At 39.2% G+C, this 22934-nt stretch overlaps 1 protein-coding gene across 7 annotated transcripts in view; it reads right to left on the reverse strand.

Annotated features, from left to right (window-relative positions):
- Positions 1-2306: 2306 nt before the first annotated feature.
- Positions 2307-22934, reverse strand: part of BPNT1 (3'(2'), 5'-bisphosphate nucleotidase 1) — a 29544-nt gene continuing 8916 nt past the window's right edge. For 4 of the 7 annotated variants that reach the window (XM_062210368.1, XM_062210367.1, XM_062210365.1 and 1 more), the window contains 8 exons: positions 18661-18765; positions 17916-18023; positions 15224-15272; positions 13151-13242; positions 12006-12050; positions 7757-7954; positions 4741-4846; positions 2860-3669 (listed from right to left, as the gene is read on the reverse strand). In XM_062210368.1, coding sequence (XP_062066352.1) covers positions 3521-3669; positions 4741-4846; positions 7757-7954; positions 12006-12050; positions 13151-13242; positions 15224-15272; positions 17916-18023; positions 18661-18720 — 807 coding nt within the window. In that variant the 5' untranslated portion in view covers positions 18721-18765 and the 3' untranslated portion in view covers positions 2860-3520. Of the gene's footprint in view, positions 2539-2859; positions 3670-4740; positions 4847-7756; positions 7955-12005; positions 12051-13150; positions 13243-15223; positions 15273-17915; positions 18024-18660; positions 18766-22934 lie in introns of those variants that run through there. The other 3 variants (XM_062210364.1, XM_062210366.1, XM_062210370.1) reach the window with 3 other exon arrangements.

Consider the following 22934-nt stretch of genomic DNA (forward strand, 5'->3'; position numbering starts at 1 on the left):
GCAGACTCAAAAATTGGATAACTCAGGTTTTCTTGTAAGAGCCTATAGAAATACCTTTAAAATTAACCTCATGCTACATATGGTGGCTTTGTGTTTTTTGTTTTTTTTTTTTTTTTAACATTTTTACTTAGTTGAGAAGCAGAGAGAAATAGAGAAATAGGAAGTGAGCTCCCATGAACTGGTTCACTCCACAAATGCCTGCAACAAGCCAAGAGCCAGAAATGCAATCTGGGTCTCCCAGGTGGGTGGTAGTGACCCAACCACTGAAGCCATCAGCCGCTGCCTCAGAGGGTATGCATTAGCAGAAAGGTGGAATAAGGGGCAGAGCTGGGGCTCGAACTCAGGCACTCCAATATGGGATGCAGGTGTCTCAAGTGATATCTTAGCCACTAAGTCAAATGCCTGCCCAAACTGATTAATTGACTGATTTCTCTTTTTCTGTCCTTCGTTTTGACTAGATTTAGTTCACTGTTCATAGATGGAGAACTCTTCTTACAAGGAAGTAAATGAATTAAAGCAGTGATTTTTAAAAAGATTTATTTATTTATTTGAAAGCGTTACAGACGAAGGGGGAGAGATGGGGAGAGAGAGAGGGAGAGAGAATCTTCCATCTGCTTGTTCACTCTCTAGATGGCTACAACACTACAACAACCAGGGCTGGGCCAGGCCAAAGCCAAGAGCTTCATCCAGGTCTCTGATGTGGTTGGCAGGGGCCCAAACACATGGGCCATCTTCCCCTACTTAGGCATTGGCAGGGAGCTAGATCAGAACTGGAGCAACCAGGACACAAACCAGTGCCCATATGGGATGCTGGCATCACAGGCAGAGGCTTTACCAGCTATGCCATGATGCTAGCCCCAAGAAAGTGATTTTTAAATATAGCCTATTATCAGGACCATGTTGTGTTTGTAGAATAACTTAAGGAGGAGTGGGCAAGAATTAAGAGCTGTTTAGAAATAATACTGGTAATTCAGAGGTATCAGTAAGTCATCAAGTAGATTTTTGGGAGTGTAGATGTAGAGTTTAAGAGTTCTATGCTGGATAAAAAGATTTTGGATTGATGGGCAATATGCCCACATGACGCCATGAAGGTAAAGCAGGATCTGGTGAGAAAGTAGAAAGCCTAGGACAGAATCTTGGTGAATTGTGACACTTAAGGGAAGGAAGACAGAGATAGCAAGAAAGGTGATTAAAAAGTGGCCAGAGGGCTAGAAGAAAATCAGGACCGTAAGAACAGTTCCAAGAGAGCATGGTTAAAGGTGTGAGGGCTGCAGAAACCTCTTTCTGTTGTATTATGATGCCCTGTAAAATAATACCATATAATCTTATCTGGTGAGCCTAATAATTAAATGATTATCAAAGTCACCAAAGTAGCCTTCTTAAAATATACAGAATAAAAATGGCTGAGACAGACCCTGTGAATCTTAAAAAAAAAAAAAGATTCTCATGTGCAGTAGAGTTTGGATCCTATTAACTTAAAACAGAGATCTTGCCGGCGCCGTGGCTTAACAGGCTAATCCTCCACCTTGTGGCGCTGGCACACCGGGTTCTAGTCCCGGTTGGGGCGCCGGATTCTATCCCGGTTGCCCCTCTTCCAGGCCAGCTCTCTGCTGTGGCCCGGGAAGGCAGTGGAGGATGGCCCAAGTGCTTGGGCCCTGCACCCGCATGGAAGACCAGGAGAAGCACCTGGCTCCTGGCTTCAGATCAGCGAGATGCGCTGGCTGCAGTGGCCATTGGAGGGTGAACCAACGGCAAAAAGGAAGACCTTTCTCTCTGTCTCTCTCTCTCTCACTATCCACTCTGCCTGTCAAAAAAAATAATAATAAAAAAATAAAATAAAACAGAGATCTTAAAAACAACGGATGGGACAGATATTTAGCCTAGCAACTAAGATGCTCCTATTACATATTGGAGTGTCTGGATTTAATACTTGACTTCAGCTTTCTGCTAATGTAGAACCTGATAGGCAGCAGTGATAGCTCAAGTTATCAGGTATTTACCTCCCTTGTGGAAGACCTGAATTGAGTTACCAGCTCCCAGCTTCTTCCCTTTGTCTGTGGCCATTGTGTTACTTTAGGGTATAAACCAGCAGATGAGTATTCACTCTCTCTTTGGCTCTCAATAATAATGATGTTTTTTTTTTTAAAAAGGGCAATGGACAGAGACCTAAAAAATAAAAACACAGGCATAATGTCAGATTTTGATAATATGTTATAAACTCTCATTAGAAGGAATAAATGTAATTACCCAACTTTCCAGTTAAGCTTTATAAAGATGCAATACAATAAACTAACCTCCAAAGTAGAGAATCCGTAACTTTTTAAAAAGAGTTATATTATTTATTTGAAAGGCAGAGTGACAGATAGTGAAAAGACAGACAAAGAGATCTTCCATCCACTCCCAAATGGCCACAATAGCTCAGGCTGAGCCAGGCCAAAGTCAGGAGCCAAGTTCTCCATCCCAGTCTTGCAAGCGTGTAGCAGGAACTTAAGTATTTCAGCCATCTTCCACTGCTTTCCCAGGAGCAGTAGTAGGGAGCTGAATAGGAAGCAGAGCAGATAGGACTGGAACCAGCAATTCCATATGGGATGCCAGTATTGCATGTGGTGGCTTAACACACTATGCTACAACACTGGCCCTGAGAATTTATAATTTTTAAATAGCTGAAAATACAAGAGCTTGTGAATAACAAAAAGAACTAAGATTAAGTAATTTATTTTGAAGAAACTTTCATCATAAATCTGTTTAATCAACATACATAACATTATATGCATTTATACATAGAATAGGAACATACTAAAAATCACTGAGAAAAACAGGACTGAGATTCCAAACAACTGACTGGGCTATGTTCTAGAGAAATCAGTATTTTTTTTTTTTTGGTAAGTATTCTTTTTTTTTTTTTTTAAGATTTATTTATTTATTTGAAAGAGTTACACGCAGAGAGAGAGAGATGGTTCACTCCCCAATTGGCCGCAACAGCCTGAGAGCTGTTCCAGAAGCTTTTTCTGGAAGCTCTGTTCCAAGAGCTTCTTCCAGGTCTCCCAAGTGTGTGCAGGGGCCCAAGGACTTGGGCCATCATCTTCCACTGCTTTCTCAGGCCAAGTAGAGCAGCTGGGACTCGAACCAATGCCCATATGGGATGCCGGCACTGCAGGCGGTGGCTTTACCCACTATGCCACAGAGCCAGCCCTAAGAAATCTGTTTTATAAAATAGGAATGTTGATTCAACAACTGAGCCTTATGGTCAACTAGAGCTAAACCTTTTTTCATTTCTTCACATAAAAAGAGAAAAAAAAAAATCACATATTAAGTTTGTAAATTCTCCAGATGACAAATTTGGTTTGGCTGTGTAATCGAGCTCAACACTTTAATTCTATTTCTTGATCCTAAATAACTAAATGTAAATCACTGATAATAACAATGAATAAAGATGGAGCTCTGATTCCATACAATTAATTTAAAAATCTATTATTTTAAGAACAAGTCCTTTACCTAGCTAAGTAAATTAAATTGTCTTTTAAGGAACAAGTGCCTGTTTAACAGATTCTGGAACTCGACTCGCATAGTAGTCATAATTTCTCAGTGCAGCCAGGACTCCTGCAGAGTTCATGTGCTTCACTTCCTTGTTGTACTGGAGGGCATTTCCATGGATATCAGTTAACTTGCCTATAGAAAAAACATCAATACAACATTAACATAACATTCCATTAACGCCAATGGAATCAAGCCAGTAGTTTTTAATTGCCTTTTGTTTCCCTGTTCAATAGTAGCCAATAAATTTAGAATAAAAATAGCAAGCAACCATAAAGGTTAAAATTTTAATTCAATTAAAATTTGAGAATATAGGGAAATTGTAACCAAAGAATTATTTTTTGTCTCCAATTAAGATTCTTTTCATTTAACATTTTCAATTTGTATTTGTCGGTAATCAATTAATTTCTTTTTCTCAAGGTGTCAATCATTCCTATTGGTTATACTTCATCATCAGAAATCACAATTTTTAAAATGTCTTCTTCATTCTATTATTTCATGTTACACTTGATTTGGTAAGAGTTTATGTGTAGTGAGCTCATGCAATGTTAGGTATATAATATAATTTCATTTCACATTCCTAACTGTATTATATTACAGTTTACATTCCTAATAAGAAAAAATAGTAATGACACACAATCTAACCTCCTCATCATACAACATGCCAAGTTTGATAAAATAGAATTTTAGTAGAAAGGACAGAAAAAAACAGGTATTTTACTGCCTTTAAAAAACTTTGACAGGGATTTTAAAAGGCATTGCTTAGTACAGTATATATGAACTGATGTCAATCTGAGGTTGAAAGATCATCTTACTATGTTTATGAGTGCATTTGTACATATTTTTGATCAGGTTTTTAAAAAATTCCAGCTCTATGATCTTCAGTACCAGTAATGAGAAATTCATCAATACTGTCTTGAAAGAGACTAAATGATGGTGAACATTCTACTTTACAAGGAAAAAATTCTAAAATATTAAAGCTATAAAAATGTATGTAGATTGACAATCAAAAAAGAAACTATAACTAAAGAAAAATAAATGTGTTGAAAACCTACTTTTTCATCTATGAAATGAGAGATGTGGACTGGATAATCTCTTAAGTTTCCTTTTAGCTTTTATTCCAAAGAATCCAGGTAAAGTGAAACCACTAAAATACTATGTCTTAGCATAATATAAATATGATTCCCCCAAATAAAATGGACCAACCTCCTACAGCATGTAAAATAACTTCCGGGGCACAGGTATCCCATTTCTTACATCCAGGACTTGCAAACACATAAGCAGAGGCTTTGCCTTCAATCAGCTGAATAATCTGTAAGGTAAGAAATAATAATTATCCCTCAATATCCCTCAAATATCCTTTTCATTTTGAAGCACAAATAAGAAAAATTGCTTGATTCTACGAAGGATAGTTCATCAATCATATTCTGTCATACTTACTGGGTGAAAGCTGTTAGCAGATTTAAATTATACTGGTATTATGAAGAAATAGATAGAATAGATGCATAATAAGACAGCAATCTGAAGGGGAAAAACTGGTAAAATAAACTACAAAAGATATCTGAACACTCTACATATTCCAAGTTAGATAAATTAAGATTTTCTCTTATTTAATGTTATTTTTCTTAGTAAAAAGCAATATATTTATGTAAAAACATAAATATATTTATGTAAAAACATTTTTTAACTTCTAAAATATTGATCATTATTGAATAAAGCATACAGAAATATCAAGCAGTAAATAACATACAAATTGTGGCAAGTCCTAACAGATGCTCAGTGCTGACTGGTCTGACAAGTACTTTCCTAATTCTTCAAAATTATATCTATGCTGTTTCCACTACTAAATACAAAAACTTTTAAATAGCCATCCTAATATTTCCTGTAATGCTCATAGAAAATTGAGGTCACTGACAGAACCTGAATGACTCTAAATAGTGAGTTGATATTCAAGTTTTCAACAATCATTGACCTTTTTGGTTATATTGTAAAATCATTATTACTACAGAATTCAGTATTCACATGAAAAGACCAGACTGAGAGAATGAGGAAAATCTCAATGAAAAATAATCAAGTTATTTTTTTAGGTACTATTCACAAACATTTCAACCTTGCTGTAGCCTTTTTTAAAAAAATGTCTATTTATTCTTATTTGAAAGAGTGACAGAGAATGAGAGAGAGAAAGAGAGAGAGTAACAGAGAGAGAAAGAGAGAGAGATCAGTCTTCCATCTGCTGGTTCACTCGACAAAACCTGCAACAACTGGGTCTGAGGCACATAAAAGCCAGGAGCCAGGAGCTCTATCCATGTCTCTGATGTAGATGGCAGGGACCTAACTACATGAGCTATCACCAGCTGCTTTCTAGAATGTTCATTAAGCAGGAAGCTATACTGGAAGCAGGGGTAAGATTCCAATACGAGATGCATCCCAAGAGGTAGCTTAACCTGTTGTACCTCAATGTCTATCCTAGACTTTTGAGTAATAAATTTTTGTTATTTTTAAATATTTATTTATTTATTTGCTTTGAGAGACATAGTTGCAGACAGAGAGAGAGAGAGAGAGAAAGAGAGAGGTCTTCCATCCACTGGTTCATTCCCCAAATGGCCGCAACAGTTGGAGCTGAGCCAGGAGCTTCCTCCGTGTCTCCCATGTGGGTGCAGGTGCCCAAGCATTTGTTCCATCCTCCACTGCTTTCCCAGGCCATCAGCAGGGAGCTGGATTGGAAGTGGCACAGCTGGGACTGGAACTGGTGCCCTTATGGGATGCTGGTGCTGCAGGCAGATGCTTAACCTACTATGCCACAGTGCCAGTCCTAGGATTTTCTTCCATTGAACAAATGTGTCAAGTCTTATATTATCTGAAGAACTATTGCAGGTCTGTTTTTTGAGTGGAGAGGGCTGTAGATCCTCAAGGGGGCCCTTGATGTAAAAAAGTTAAGAACTATCCAACAAGGCTTTTCAAGAGGAGAAAGAAACATACAGGATGGGCACTTTATTTATTGGGAGAGTGGTGTCCTTTGAGAATAAGAGTTAATAGGCTTTTGTGATTACAACAGTGGCAAAGAGAAATCACACCTGTCACTATTTCTACTATAGTGAACACCAGAAATAATTTTCACTTTGAAATGTAGATTTTTTCCAAGTTTTAATTCTCATTCTTCACTGTTATCAGTAAATGCTTTTAGGAACACTAAAAACAGTTGAGTATTGCTTCTAAAACAAGAGAAATGAGTTCTTCAGTTCAGTGATTAATTATTATTTGCCTTCCTGTTGCTGGGCACTCAAGTGAAAAATACACACATGTCAGGACCTCCACACCATTCAGTATCACTAGAATCCAAGTATGAGATGAGGATACAGAAGACTACATTCTATGCTGACAGGCTTGGATTTTAAATTCTTGTGATTAGGAATCATCCAAGCATTTGGGACAGGGGAGAAGTTTTTCCATTTTTAATTGTTCTGGTAACATTTGTGGACTAGACTGAATAGGGAGATGACTTCAGTATTCTGTATGAGAAATGACAGGTTGCAGCTAGGATACTGGCAATTGAAATGGAGACATCAGGGAAATAGTTCCAAGTTACATGGGTAGGACCAGACTGATAGGATGTGAAGAAAGGAGACATTCAGGGTGACTTTCAGATGTCCTGGTAGGGCAATTAGGAAAATGGTGGTGCCATTAACCAGATAATGATTAGGGAAAGGAACACATGTAGGGGTGGGGAAAAAAGAGGAACAGCTTCCATGGCACATGTTGAATTTGGGATACCTCAGAGGATTCATCATAATGATATGCAAGGGACAATCAGATGAAAAAAGATTGGGGCTAGGGATGTAGATCAAATTGTGTCCCATTTCACAATTTGCTCAAGAGGTTGGAAGCCTGGATGAAAGAATCGTGGGGTATGGAAGGGGAGTTACCAGGAAGGGGGCAGCAGGCCTGTCCTGTGAATCTGTAGAAGAAAGGTCTAAGATATATCCTAGGAGGGTCCTTAATAAGAGGCGTGGGGTCCTGCCTTGATGAATTTTACTAACACTAAAAATGACCTGAACCTTATGTAATCTCCTTTAAATTGAGATGTAGCTGAAACGCACAATCGGTAACAAATCACACTCTTTAATCCTTACTCTTAAGCTCTTATTTCAAGTTCTAAAAAAGTTCAGTATTTCCTCCAGTGATTCAGTTGCATTTCAGAGCAGATGACAGATCTTTTTCCTACCTTATTTCCGGCTCCTCCCACTCGCAGCACATCATCAGGGTTCATTGCAGTAACACAGTCGGTAACCAACTTGTTGCTGTGGGATCGAGTAGTGGTGACAATGTGTTTCCCAGCAGGGGCTTCTTTCAGTTGAAACCCAAAGGCACCTAAACCTAAAACTCCCCAGATTGTCCTCCCCAACACAGCATCTGGTCCTGCCTATGTAAACAACAACAAAGCTTGTAATCATTTAGAGAAGAAAACATTAGCCATTAATGGAATAGTTATACTGTTACAGTTAGCAAATTTAGAATATGGAATATTTAGGTAGAGTTAACTATAAAAATAAAAACATGTCAAGGTTATAAATATAAGAATTTCACTGACAGCTTTTCCTGAGAGAATCAGCTGATTGGTCATGTCATTTTGGTCATGAGTTCCTAAGGGGCTGAAGGAGATTTTGGATTGTTCCCTGGAGTCCTCAGGAAAGGAACCACCACATACTGATTCTTAATCTGAATTGTAATCTGAATTGTCTAAGGATCTCTGTTTTATTTGAAAGTACCCATTTTCAAAAGGTACTGAAGCCCCCATGACAGGAAATACCATCTTCATGCTATTTATCATTATGCAAGGAACAATAAATGTCATGTTACCAAGGGACTAGGTAATAGGAAGAATGTATTTTGCTGCTCTAAGCCGATAGCTAATACAGCAAAGAGTAGGTATGGATAATGGGGTCAGATTAATATTTTACTGACAACTATAGTGGCAAAATGGCAATGATGATACATTTGTACAATCTATTTTCTTTTTAAGAACTCACAATTTTTACATACATTGTTATATACAATAAGTCTTCAGAAAGTTCATGGAAAATAAGATGTATATCATCAAAAAACTATGCATGGGTGGCCGGTGTTATGGCATGGAGAATTAAGATGCCTCTTACAAAACTGGAATCCCATTTTCAGATCCCAGTTCAAGTCCTGACTACTCTGCTTCAATTCAGCTACCTGCTCCTAGGCAGTGGGAGATGGCCCTGGAACTTGGGCCTCTGTCACCCATGTAGGAGACCAGGATGGAGTTCCTGGATCCTGGCTTCAGCCTGGCCCAGATCTGGCTTTTGCAGCCTTTTGAGGAGTGATCCAGCAGGTGAAAACTCTGTCTCTCGCTCTCTGCACTCTGCCTTTCAAATAAATAAATAAATCTTTTAAATCACAAGGTGACCAGAATAAGGACCCTAGTTTTTAAAAATATGTATTTATTTATTTGGAAGGCAGAGTGAGAGGCAGAGGCAGAGACAGAAAGCTCTTCCATCCATTGGTTCTCTCCCCCAGAACTGGGCCGATCTGAAGCCAGGAGCCAGGAACTTCTTCCAGGTCTCCCATGTGGGTACAGGGGCCCAAGGACTTTGCCTATCTTCTACTGCTTTCCCAGGCACATTAGCAGAGAGCTGGATAGGAAGTGGAACAGCTGGGACTTGAATCGATACCTATATGGGATGCCAGCACCAGCTGGCAGTGGCTTTACTCACAACACCACAGCACTGGACCTAATAAATCTTTTTTTTTTTTTTTTTTTTTTTTGACAGGCAGAGTTAGACAGTGAGAGACAGAGAGACAGAGAGAAAGGTCTTCCTTCCGTTGGTTCACCCCCAAAATGGCCACTATGGCTGGCACGCTGTACCGATCCAAAGCCAGGAACCAGGTGCTTCCTCCTGGTCTCCCATGTGGGTACAGGGACCAAGCACTTGGGCCATCCTGCACTGCCTTCCTGGGCCACAGCAGAGAGCTGGACTGGAAGAGGAGCAACCGGGACAGAATCCGGCACCCTAACCGGGACTAGAACCTGGGGTGCCAGCGCCACAGGCAGAGGATTAGCCAAGTGAGCCGTGGCGCCGGCCCCAATAAATCTTAAAAGCAAACAAACAAAAACAAAACCATTCATGGCTTTCAAAATTTTTTGCACCAGAATAAACTTATCTTTTCATTTTCCACAAACTTTTTGAAGATCCCTTATATACTTGTATATGGACAAAAATAACCTGTATTTCAAGGAAAGTAAAACAGATACATAAAATAATTAAGAGCCATCAAAATACAACAATATTAATACAGAGGGCATATGTTATAGAGTTATAGGCATATTTTACTGAACATGTATTTTATTGTATCAGGCATCATACCACATGCTTTACATGTATTATCTCATTCAATTCTCAGACCAACTCCATGAAATATGTATTATCATCCTTATGTGAAAGATGGTATTTGGAATCATGAAGTGATCAGAATCAGGATTCTAGTACATAATGAGCACTGGGCTCATCTGTGTTCAAAACTGGTATTCTTTTTTATTTTTAAATTTTAAAAAATTTTCTTTGAGAGGCAGAGAGATAAAAAAAAGAGAGCGCTCGTTAACTGGGTCACTTCCCAAATGCTACAAGCTGGGAGTCCAGAACACAACCCAGGTTTCCTACATGGATGGCAGGAAACCAATGACGTGAACCATCGCCCCTGCATCCCAGGTTCCGCATTAGCAGGAAGTTAAGTCAGGAGCTGGAGCTGGCAACCAAATCCAGGTAGTCCACATAGGACGTGGGCATCTTTTTTGTTTTTTAATTTTTAAAAAAGATTTATTTATTTGAAAATCAGAGTTACAGAGAGAGAAGGATAGAAACAGACGAGACTGTTTATCCACTGGTTCACTTCCCCAGTGGCCATAATGACCAGGGCTGGACAAGGCTGAAGCCAGGAGCTTCTTTCAGGTCTCCTGTGTGGGTGGAGGAGTCCAAGCACTTCAGCCATCCTCTGCTATTTCCCCAAGCACATTCATGGGGAGCTAGATCAGGAGAAGAGCAGCCAGGACTTGAATCAGCACCTATATGGGATGCTGGTATTGCCTACATCACAGTGCCAGTCATGGACATGGGCATATTAACCACTAGGCCATACATCCACTCCCAAAGCTGCTATTCTTCATCACTCAATTGGTCTGCCTGAATTTACTTGTCAAAATGTTTTCAAACATATCACCGTATTTGTCCTGGGTGCTATCAGAGTGGAATATGCTTAATTTTTAAGTTGGGCTCTCTGGGAAGGAGGCATGGGGATAGGTGGGATGGTACTAAGGAGTGCCCTTAGGATCAACACCAATGGAAAGAAGGAGGCTTCAGGGAATGCAATCCCATGATACAGCCATTTAGCCTTACTCAGGACTCCTGATCTCATTGTCTCTCCTGCAAAGGCTGTGCACCAATTTTCTGAGGGTAACAAAAGCTAATGTTTCATCTTCTGTTAATTAAAATTGATAAGGGCACATGAAAAATTTAAATTAAATTTATATGGCACATATAAAATTTGAATGGCACTATGCCATGTCATTTCCTGTAAGTGCCTATCAGCTTCAGAGTCTGTTAGAAGCAATAATAAAGTTTGAATTGTTAAGTCTTTTATCTGGCTCAACAGAGCAATGTTGAGTACAGTAAGGCTTGGACCTGAGTTTGAATCTTAGCTCTACCATTTAACAACTGGGGTGACCTTGAGCACATTAATTACCTCAGTTTTCTTTATTTTGGATTATTTATTTTTTTGAAATGCAAAGAGACACATAGAGAGAAGGTGCTCCCATTTGCTGATTCATTCCTCCCAATGCCCATAACAGTCCAGCGGCTGGGAAACTCAGTCCTGGTCTCCTATGTGGGTGGCAGGAACCCAGTCAAGTGGTCCATCACTGCTGCCTCCCAATATCTACATTAGCAGGGAGCTGGAGTCAGGAGCCAGTGCTGAACAATAAACCCAGATATTCTGATATGGGACACAGACATCTTAACCACTAGCCTAAATGTCTATACATTCTCTTCTTTAATATGGGGGTAATGGTTACCTTAAAGGGTGTGGTGAGTATTAAATGAGATAATATATGTGAATCTTTTGAGCCTAGCAACACACAGGGAGCTCTTAAGTTCCTGATGGATTTTAGCTATTATAATTATGATGATGATGGTTATTTAAAATTTAGCCTTAAATATCACCAGTACAGACAGGCAACTTTTCTACTGCTATTCACTGTAACTAATTTAAGGCATAAGCAAAAGAGAGGTAAGGAGAGTATACAAAGGGAATGAGACAAAGGGAGAGATAATGAAAAGAAGCAGAATGGGAAAGAATGAGCTGGTACATAGGATGGACAGTGGCTACCCAGGGAACCACAAACTGCCTACTTCTTTACTCACTACCAGAACCAAAACCCTAGCTATTTTTCTCACCTTTGCTTCACTCCTGTCTTCCCTTAACTTCTGCTTTTCATTGTTCTGTGGAAAATGAATACAATTTTTCCAATCTCAGAAAGAAGTGAGGAAAATTATCAATAACTTCTAGTCATTTAGATCTTTTTTTTATTGAAAGGTGACATGCATTACAATGACTTCTATGGACTAAATGTCCTTCTTTTAAGTAATACTGACTTACTTTAAAGTTCACATAAAAACCACAAACTTGTATCTGCATATAATACTATATAAACTTTAAAGTCCTATTAAAATAATTAATGGACACTTAAGCAATTCGGTAGGACTCTTCCAATCATGTATAACTATTTTGGTTAAGTCCTAAGAAATACATGATCACAAATAAAATTTATAATCATAAATAGCAGGAAAAGTAAATGTAGTAAAGATTTATCCTGCTGTTAACTCAAACTGGAAATTCAGAAGTAACAGTCCTCACTCTGGATGCATTGTTTCTCTAAAGTTCTATCAAGGTCATATCAACATAAATATCTTAAATATTTTATCTCAACAATTTCCTTTAAAATTTAATGTAATCTAATGGTATATTCTTGCTATGAAATTATAATAGTCTCTTGCTTTTAAGGAAGACAGTTTTCTTTGATGTATAATAGAAAGTCACAGCAGATCAGAAGATACAAAATATGAGAAAAGAGTGCAAAAGCATATTTAGTTGTCACCAATACTGACTACCATTTAGGCACAATTAAGTATTACCAGGAAAACAACAGGGCTAGCATTTTTTTTTGCTTGAAAAGGTTCATTTTTAAATGCACTTTAAGAACCAACTGTAAATCAAATGTCTTGATGACCAAGCTAATCATGAATCATGTCAGAAATTCCCAAAATTCTGCATTTCAATCATAAAGCACAGATAAAAATAATACAATGCATACACTGTAAATGTGTACATACACGTAAGTATATATTCCTGGTACCAGCACCCCTAGAGGTTCCGATTCAGTAAGGCTGGGGTATGACCTGGAAATCTGTATTTTGAAATACCCCCCAGATGATTGTATGTACAACCAAGCTAGGAATCACTGGATAAGATGACATCAGGAAGCATATGCCACTGTAATTGTTCATACAGTAAAATATTTTTGCATCATTTATAGTATTACCTGGTAGTTGTAATATGGCTGGTTAATAATTCCTGCTATGGCTTTTCCTTCATAAGCAATTCCAATAAGAACTGTTACATTGTCAAGAAGGCCTATTCAGAAAAAGTTAACATCAATTATATAACTTTCTCACATATCACTCATCATCAGTACAGCAACTACTTCAAGTTACTTTGCAATAAAGGTAAATAATTTGCAATAATGCATCCATAGTCAATTCTACTTATGCAAAGAGCACAAAATTATAAGGGGACTGGCCAGAGATAGAAATTGAGTCTATGGCCACTTAGTTTAATTGATAACCATGATCTCATGAGTACAATTTGTAAACCAATTAAATAAAGCAGCCAGAACTGCAGCTATTATCATTAGGTCCCTCTATGTCCCTTCCACCACTCTCCAGCTCACTCTTACCTGATGAGTCACTTTATGTTCCTAGATTTCTCTCTAGACTTGCATTTCATATCTCTAAAGGTGTCTCAAAGTGGGGTACATGGACTATCTAGGAGAATTAGAACTATTACAATTTTTCCCAGCGCCGCGGCTCAATAGGCTAATCCTCCGCCTAGCGGCGCCGGCACACCAGGTTCTAGTCCCAGTCGGGGCACCGATCCTGTCCCGGTTGCCCCTCTTCCAGGCCAGCTCTCTGCTGTGGCCAGGGAGTGCAGTGGAGGATGGCCCAAGCCCTTGGGCCCTGCACCCCATGGGAGACCAGGATAAACACCTGGCTCCTGCCATCGGATCAGCGCGGTGCGCTGTCCGCAGCGCGCTACCGCGGCGGCCATTGGAGGGTGAACCAACGGCAAAAGGAAGACCTTTCTCTCTGTCTCTGTCTCTCACTGTCCACTCTGCCTGTCAAAAATAAAAAAAAATAAAAAAAAATAAAAAAAACTATTACAATTTTTTAGACACGTATCTTCTCAGTCTCTTTCCCAGAACTTTTAAGTCAAAATCTCTGGATATGGAAATCAAGACCTAAATAAGCTTTCTCAGTGCTTTTAAACATAAAAAGTTGCCCAGAATTTTCCTATTTCTCAATGGATTATGATGTTATAAGTAAACATGTACAAATATATACTTGCATAAACATACTGTATGATTAATTCATTAAAGAAATGTCTCCTTAAGGAAAGAGTTTTTTCTAGTAATTATGAGAATTTTGTTTAAGCTATGAAGCTGAGAACCAATAAGAAAATCTATGTGGATCTTACTTTAAAAAATAAATTCTAAGCTACTTCTAATTTTTCTCACCTTAGATCACTTCAGAAAGGAGAAATATTGTACTGTTTCAAAACTTATCTTTAAAGATGAGGGTGTATGGGGCCGGAGCTGTGGCGCAGCAGGTAAAGCTGCCGCCTGCAGTGCCAGCATCCCATATGGGTTCTGTTTCAAGTCCCGGCTGCTCCACTTCCCATCCAGCTCTAAGCTATGGCTTGGGAAAGCAGTGGAAAATGGCCCAAGTCCTTGGGCCCCTGCACCCATGTGGGAGACCCAGAGGAAGCTCCTGGCTCCTGGCTTCAGATCTAACCAGTTCTGGCCATTGCAGCCACTTGGGGAGTGAACCTGTGGATGGAAGACCTCTCGCTCTCTGCTTCTGCCTCTTGGTAACTCTGCCTTTCAAATAAATAAATAAATATTAAGATAAAAAAAGATGAGGGTGTGGAGAAAGTCATTCCCAGAGGAGGGGAGAGTGAATAGGTAGGGCATGGGAAGGTGGCAGCAGAGCAAGGGCAACATAGCTGTGTTTGTCATCGTTTTTCTCCTCTGGAAAGCTGGAGATCTTGTATAGTCCATTGGTAACGCTGATTTTAAATGTCAGTGATTCTCATCTAGGGGACTCAGAATTGTGGACTGGTAGAGTTATGTGGGGGGTGGTGTCTGAAAGAGATGAAGTTTTTTCTTTTGCTTTGATAATCACTGATTTATGACAATAGTTGGATACCAGGAGCACAAATACAGCTTTAGAGGAAAACAGGGTACCAACTTTTCATACAATATCCCAAATACCAAATACTTACAGCTAAATGTCACATCCTAGTCCTACTTCTGTCAAGTACAAATAGAGATACCAACCTTCAGTATACTCCTTGGTACCATCTAAGGGATCAACCCAGACCACAAGCTTAAAAAAAAAAAAAAAAAAAAAAAAAAAAAAAAAAAAAGAGAAATATTTTAATCAAATTTCCAATAGAGTAAAATGACTGTTTTTAAAATCTATGCTATAGATGGCTTAAGATAATAACATCAGTAATGTGATATTAAAAAATACACCTTATTGGCCGGCGTCGTGGCTCACTTGGCTCACATCCTCTGTCTGTGGCGCCGGCACCCCAGGTTCTAGTCCTGGTTGGGGCGCCAGATTCTGTCCCGGTTGCTCCTCTTCCAGTCCAGCTCTCTGCTGTGGCCCAGGAAGGCAGTGCAGGATGGCCCAAGTGCTTGGGCCCTGCACCTTCATGGGAGACCAGGAGGAAGCACCTGGCTCCTGGCTTCAGATCAGCACAGCGTGCCGGCCGTAGTGGCCATTTGGGGGGTGAACCAACGGAAAAGGAAGACCTTTTTCTCTGTCTCTCTCGCACTAACTCTGCCTGTCAAAAAAAAAAACTACCTTATTATTTTTCTAATGATAGAAAAAGTCCATTTGAATTAGAAAAAAGTATGATTTAAGAATTTTAAATATTATATGCTTAACTTTTTTTTTAGTATATGTGTTTTTTAGTATATGTTAACTTTTTTTAGTATATAAGCAAGCACTTAACTTTTTTATTTTTTTATTTCTTATTTTTATTTTAAGATTTATTTTATTTACCTGAAAGAGTTATACAGAGAGAGAAGGAGAGGCAAAGAGAGAGGTCTTCCATCTGTCGGTTCATTCCCCAAATAGCTGCAATGGCCAGAGCTGGACTAATCCGAAGCCAGGAGCCAGGAGCTTCTTCCTGGTCTCCCACACGGGTGCAGGGGCCCAAGGAGTTGGCCATCTACTGCTTTCCCAGGCCATAGCAGAAAGCTGGATCAGAGTAGAGCAGCCAGGACTCGAACTGGCACCCATATAGGATGTCAGCACTGCAGGCAGCAACTTTACCCGCTATGCAACAGTGCTGCCCCCCCACCCCTTTTTTAAAGATTTATTTTATTTATTTGAAAGAGTTACAGAGAGAGGCAGAGCAAGAGCGAGAGGTCTTCTATTCTGCTGGTTTACTCCCCAAATGGCCACAACAGCCAGAGCTGAGCTGATCCAAAGCCAGAAGCCAGGAGCCAGGAGTCTCCTCTGGACCTCCCGTGCGGGTGCAGGGGCCCAAGGACTTGGACCATCCTCTACTGCTTTCCCAGGCTACAGCAAAGAGCTGGATCAGAAGTGGAGCAGCTGGGACTCAAACCGGCACCCATATGAGATGCCAGCACTGCAGACTGGGGCTTTAACCTTCTGTGACACAGCTCTAGTCCCAACATGCTTAACTTGATAAAAGTTTACTGTTATTTCTATACTAGGCACAAGGTCATGGACACTGAGCTCTAGATGATAGTATAGCAAAACTTTCAATGTGCCAGAAAAAGGTTTTGAACAACGTGTGGTTGGCACTCATTTTTACCTATAAATGTTGATTTAAAAAATATACTCAGATTATCTTAAGGACATCGTTCATATAAGGTGACATCAAAAAGTAGAGGTAAAAATGGATTTGAAAGATCAATTTATTTTGGTGTAAAATTTTTCTGAAATCCATGCAGTTTTTAAAATTTTATTTGAAAGGCAGAGAGAGAAAGACAGGTATCTTCCATCTATGGCTTCATTCCCCAAATGCCAGGCTGGGCCAAGCTGGGGCTGGGCAAGGCTGAAGTCAGGAGCCCCAGATCTCAATTCAGGTCTCCCACATGGGTGGCACACACTTAAGTACTTGAGCCATCTAGTGCTGCCTTTCAGAGTATACATTAATAGGAAGTTGGAATCAGAAGTGGAGACAGGACTTGACCCAGTGGACTCCCATATGGAGTGCAAGTGTCCAAATCTGTGTCTTAACTGCTGCGCCAATGCCTGCCTTTTCCAGTTTTTCATAATATGCATTTCCATGAACTTTCTGAAGTATCCTTATATAAGCCAAGAAAAAAGTGACAGTTGATAAACCGGGCAGCAGATTAAGAAAGAAATTCCTTCTGCTTAGGACTTTTAACATGATTTAGTACATGCTGCCATTCACCAATAAAACTACAATGCTTGATGTGAATTTGTGAGTGACAGCCTATTTTTGATACAAGAAACCATGTCCCATTTTTTCTGTATCTTTTGTACCACAGAGCCAAGTGCCTTGCTTATAATAAGTATTCAATGAATATGTGTAAAATGATTTAAAATTAGGAAGCTGAAGAAGTGGTGGTTATCTGAAGTGACAGATTGAACTTGAGCAACTGTAACCAGAAAGTGGCATGATTTTTACAGCCTTCTAACAATAAAAGGTAGCAAGCTGTTTCATCTTCTTCCAGCCTCAATTATCAATGAAATGTTTTACTACAAAATTTATAAACAACAAATTAGACTTCTTCTCTGTAAGTATTTTCAGTACTTTCAGAGTAGAAGGCAACCATCAAGATGTGAAACTGAACTATAAATCAATAGATCAGACATTCCATAGGGTTACTTGGTACCTTCAGAGATTTCAAGCTTTCTGGTTGCCCTTATTTTACAAATACCAACTTATCATCTTATAGGGAAATTTTATGTCCTTTACTATGGTAAGAAACACGGAGTATAAAGTATAAATACGGATCTTACATCTTCCTCTTTAATAGAACTGTACTGCGATGGACATGGTTGCTTCAGTATTTCCTCCCACTGCCCATCTTCAATTAGCTCTTGATCCACTTCCTCAGAGGGCAGATCCTAAAGCAGAGGTAATACTGACAGTTACTAAAAATGCTTAGTATTTATAGAGTACCATTTCTCTCAGTAGCAGAGGTGAGGCATGAGAGCATTTGCTAGCCCTTCCTGTTTATGTAACACTTAGAACTTTTAAAGCAAACCTAATATAATTGCAAAAACAATCATATTTTAAAAATGACTGTTCTCAACTTCATTATCCTGAACAGGATTTAAAAATTCTTTTTAAGTATTAGTATTTAAACAAGATGCTCTGACATCAGATACTTCTGCTCTCTTGTTCACATGAGATGTCAGTTCTTTCACTTTCAAGACTACATGGTTTTAGATTAGCTTAATTAAAAACAAAACAAAACCCATTTTAATCCAAAGTTCTAGAATCCCACCATCTTAAAGTTTGTACGCTGAGGATGACAACAGTATCTTTTATAGCCAAGAACTAAAGCATCCATCTCAGAAATGGAGCAAAATATTTTAAAATCAGTATTTCCTCCAAATCTAAGAAATGTAATGAGTTTTATGTTAATACAAGACATAATGTTTAAATCGTAATAGTAGTATATAAACCCTTATAGTGTTCATTATAAGCCTATATGGTAAACAGGGATTAAAGGAATATTCTGTTCCTGACAACTCTTACCTCCTCCCCTATAATTGTTAGTTTGGGGAATTTCCGTGCCAATGAAGAGCAAATGCTCATCTGAACCAATCGGTCAGCTTTGGTCTGCAAGTCAGTCGCACAGGTCTGTAACAGAGAATGCCAATTTTAGCAGACTAATGTGAAGCTATTTTGTCCTCTGATTGACTCCTAATGTAAATGACCATCTATAGAATTTAGAATATAGTATAAGTTTTTAAAGTTGCAGGATTTAACAATAAATGTATTATCTAGTTTCTTGCTGGGATTCGATCTTAGGATTAACAGTGATTAAAATTTGGAAGGAGCTTCTAAATTATTTAGAACATTTCCTATCCTGATTCAGAAATTTCTAAGATCTCTAGATAGCAACATTTTGTTTACACATGTTAAGAGATAGGAAGTTGGTGCTGGTGTTGTGGCATAGTGCGTAAAGCCACCACCTGCAATACAGGGTTCCTGCCCTGTTGGTTCTACTTCAGTCCAGCTCCCTGCTAATGCTCTTGGGAAAATAACAGAAGATGGCCCAAGTGCTTGGGCCCCTACACTCATATGGGAGATCTGGATGAAGCTACTGATTCCTGGCTTTAGCCTGGCCCAGCCCCGGCCATTGCAGCCATGTGGGAAGTGAACCAGCAGACTGAAGATTGATCAATCCATTGATCTATCTATCTACCTATTTCTTCTTCTCTCTGTAACTCTTTCAAATAAATAAAGAAACCTTTAAAAATAACAAGATAGAAATTTATAATTTTTAAGGCAAAGGTAATATTCCTTAAATGAATCCTCCTATATTTTCTCCTCACTAATCCTAATGTAAATAACTCAGGAGCTCCTCAAGATGATTCACTAGTTTATAGAAAGAATTTCTATTTCTTTTTTTAAAAAAAGATTTATTCATTTTTTTTGAAAGGCAGAATTACAGAGGGGGAGAGGGGGAGAGAGAGAGAGAGAGAGAGAGAGAGAGAGAGAGAGAATGAATGAATGAATGTCTTTCATCTGCTGGTTCACTCCCCAAATGGCCACAACAGCCAGAACTGGGCAGTTCCAAAGCCAGGAGCCTGGAGCTTCTTCCAGGTCTCTTATGTGGGTGCAGGGATCCAAGGATTTGGGCCATCTTCTGTTGCTTTCCCAAGCACTTAACAGGGAGCTGGGTGGGGAGTGGAGCAGCTGGGACTTGAACCAGCACCCATATGATGCTGATGCTGGCACTGCAGGTGGTGCCTTTACCTGCTATGCCACAGAGCCAGCCCCAGAATTTCTATTTCTAAAATATAACAAATTTAAGAATGAACCACAGTAATATTTAATACATAGCTATCCTATGACACCATCAGTGAATCCATATACCAAATAGTCACACTAGTAAAAGACAGTAGAAAATTTTGTAATTAACAGCCATAATCTTATTTATTTGCTTTCAGAGAAATTACATGTTACAATTTAAATATGCTTGCTTAGGTGGATTTACAGATTATATTATCTTTAACAATCTCATGGCATATTGAAGTTTGATGATTATCTCAATGCAAACGATTATATTTTTAAAAGTTTTATTTATTTGAAAGGCAGAATGACAGAGAGACTCCCTAAATGCCCACAACAGCTAGAGCTGGACTAGGTTGGACCAGCCTAAAGCCAAAAGCCAAGAACTACTTCTGGGTCTTCCACATATATGGCAAGAACACAGGCACTTTGGCCATCATGTGCTGCCTCCCTGGTGCATTAACAGGAAGCTGGACCCAAAGCAAAGTAGCCATGACTTGAACCCAGGCACTCCGACATAGGATGTGGGTATCCTAAGCAGCGGCTTAACTCACTGAACTACTATAGCCACCCCCAATTCTTATTCTGACAGAATGTTTTAAAGATTTTATTCTCTCAAGTTTTGTGCCTGGCATACAGCAGGCACTCTATAAATATCTGCTGAATGAAACTACTAAAATTTTTGAGTTTGAAGATTAATTTTACATTAATGAAGTTTGCAAACCACTGCTGTAGAGAAAAAGGATACGGTGACAGCCATTGAAGGACATGCATGAGGAAAACTATTCTCTTTCTTCTCTATGATAAGTATCTTTTTCTCTTTCTATCAACATAGTGCCAGACCTCATCATTCTAGATACCGTGAGTGACAATCTTATGTTGCACTGTTTCTTTTAAAATCTTACCCTGTACTGTGGCATAGCAGGTAGAGCTGCTGCCTACAGTGCTGGCATCCCATATGGGCACTAGTTAGAGTCCTGGCTGCTCCACTTCCCATCCAGCTCCCTGCTAAAGTGCCTGGGAAAGCAGCAGAAGTTGGACCAAGTCCTTGGGCCCCTGCACCTGTGTGAGAGACCTGGAAGAAGTTCTAGACTCCTGGCTTAGGATTGGCCTAGCTCTGGCTGTTGCAGCCATTTGGGGAGTGAACTAGCAGATAGAGATCTTTCTCTGCCTCTGCCTCTGCCTCTCTTTAACTCCTCCTTACAAATAAATAGACCTAAAAAAAAAAAAAAAGCATCAACAGGTAGATATAAAGTATTAGAAGTAAGTGCCTGCACAGTAGTACATAGGACAATGCAACTTTTTTCTAACTTAGATAATCTATTTCTCCTTAGCTAAGGCTACAAAATTGTACATCTAATATAATCACAACATAAATTCACTTTAAACAAAGTGATGTGAAAGAAAAAAAATCTGTAATGAAATGATCCGAATTACTGGTGATGATGGGATGATAGAAGATTTTCATTTACTTTTTGCTATTCTTTTTCATTGCCTATTTTTAAAAACAGAAAATATTTTATGAAAAAGAGATTAGCAGCCTTCTGAAAGCATCTGTATTATACTGTGATATCATTAAACATGTATATGGTCAATTGAAACCTTTCTTGTTTTTTTATAAATTTTTAAAAATCTATTTGGTGTATGTATTTGGCACAGTGGTTAGGATGCTACTTGGGAAACTGGCATCCCATACTGAAAAATCTGGTTTAAGTTCCAGGTCTACCATCATCTGGCCTTCTGTTGATGTATACCCTGGGAGGCAATGTTTCAAAGCTCAGGTAACAGGCCACGCCACCAACTAAGTTCCAGGCTCTGCCTTCAGTCTGTCCCAGCCCTGGGTGTTATAGGCATTTTGGGAAGTTCTTTCTGTCTTCATCTCTGTTTCAAATTTTAAAAAAAATATTTATTGATTTTAAAGGCAGAGAAATAGGGGGTAGGGAGCTTGTGAGAAAGGGGACAAGCTCCCATCAGCCTACCACAGCTGGGACAGGGCCAATGGAAGCTGGGATTTAGGAACTTAATCCAGGTCTCCTGCATGGTGGCAGATACCCAATAACTTAAATCAGTACCCAGAGTTTCCCTTATCAGAAAGCTGGAGTCAGGAGAGGGAGCGTGTTTCTGAACTCAGATACTCCAATATGGGACACAGCCACCCTATCTGCTATCTTAACTGTTAAGCTAAATGCCCACCCCTAAAACCTCTTTTACAAAAAGAATTGAACTGGATTTACCTTATATTACTTGTCTGTGAATACCGGATATAATTTTATTCCTACTGGATTTGGCCGACTTTCTCAGAGCTTACGACTATTTCTAACACTTACTCTTGTGACTCAATGCATTAACTAGCCTTCCCAGAAGACAGGACAGAGTCAGGAGCACAGTCCTGTGCCCTGCTAGCAACTGTCCTGTTCCATTCAGGCTGAAAAATGAATCATGAATTATAATTTTGGGGTAATGTTGTTCACCCAGCTATGAATACAGCTAACAGTGCCTTGGGATAGAGGAATGGGAGAGATGTCATTTATACAACTATGAATAGCTTGATTTTTTTTTTTTTTTAATTTAAGAGACACATAGAAAGAGATAGCTGCTATCTTCTGGTTCACTCCAAATATCCGCAGTGGCCATGGCTAAGCCAGGTTGAAGCTGGCAACCAGAGACTCAGTTCAGGTCTCCCATGCAGGTGGTAGGAACCCATTTATTTGAGCCATCACCACTACTTTCCAAGGTCTGCATTAGCAGGAAGGTAGAATCAGGAGCCAGAGCTGGGACTCAAACCCAGGTACTGAAACCTAACATGCAGACATCTTACCTGCTAGGCTAAGAGTTGTTTGTTACTCACCTATGTGGCTCTAATTTTTCTAAGAGTAATAACATTAGATAGATGCCTAATTTATCATAAGTGAGTGACTTAGCTATGACTCTATTTCTATGACTATTAAAGTGTTAATGACAAATCATCTTCCTTAATTTTCCCACTTGGACAAAAATATAATACAATCTTC

The sequence above is a fragment of the Lepus europaeus genome, chromosome 14, assembly GCF_033115175.1.
Source record: "Lepus europaeus isolate LE1 chromosome 14, mLepTim1.pri, whole genome shotgun sequence".
Classification (NCBI taxonomy): Eukaryota; Metazoa; Chordata; class Mammalia; order Lagomorpha; family Leporidae; genus Lepus; species Lepus europaeus.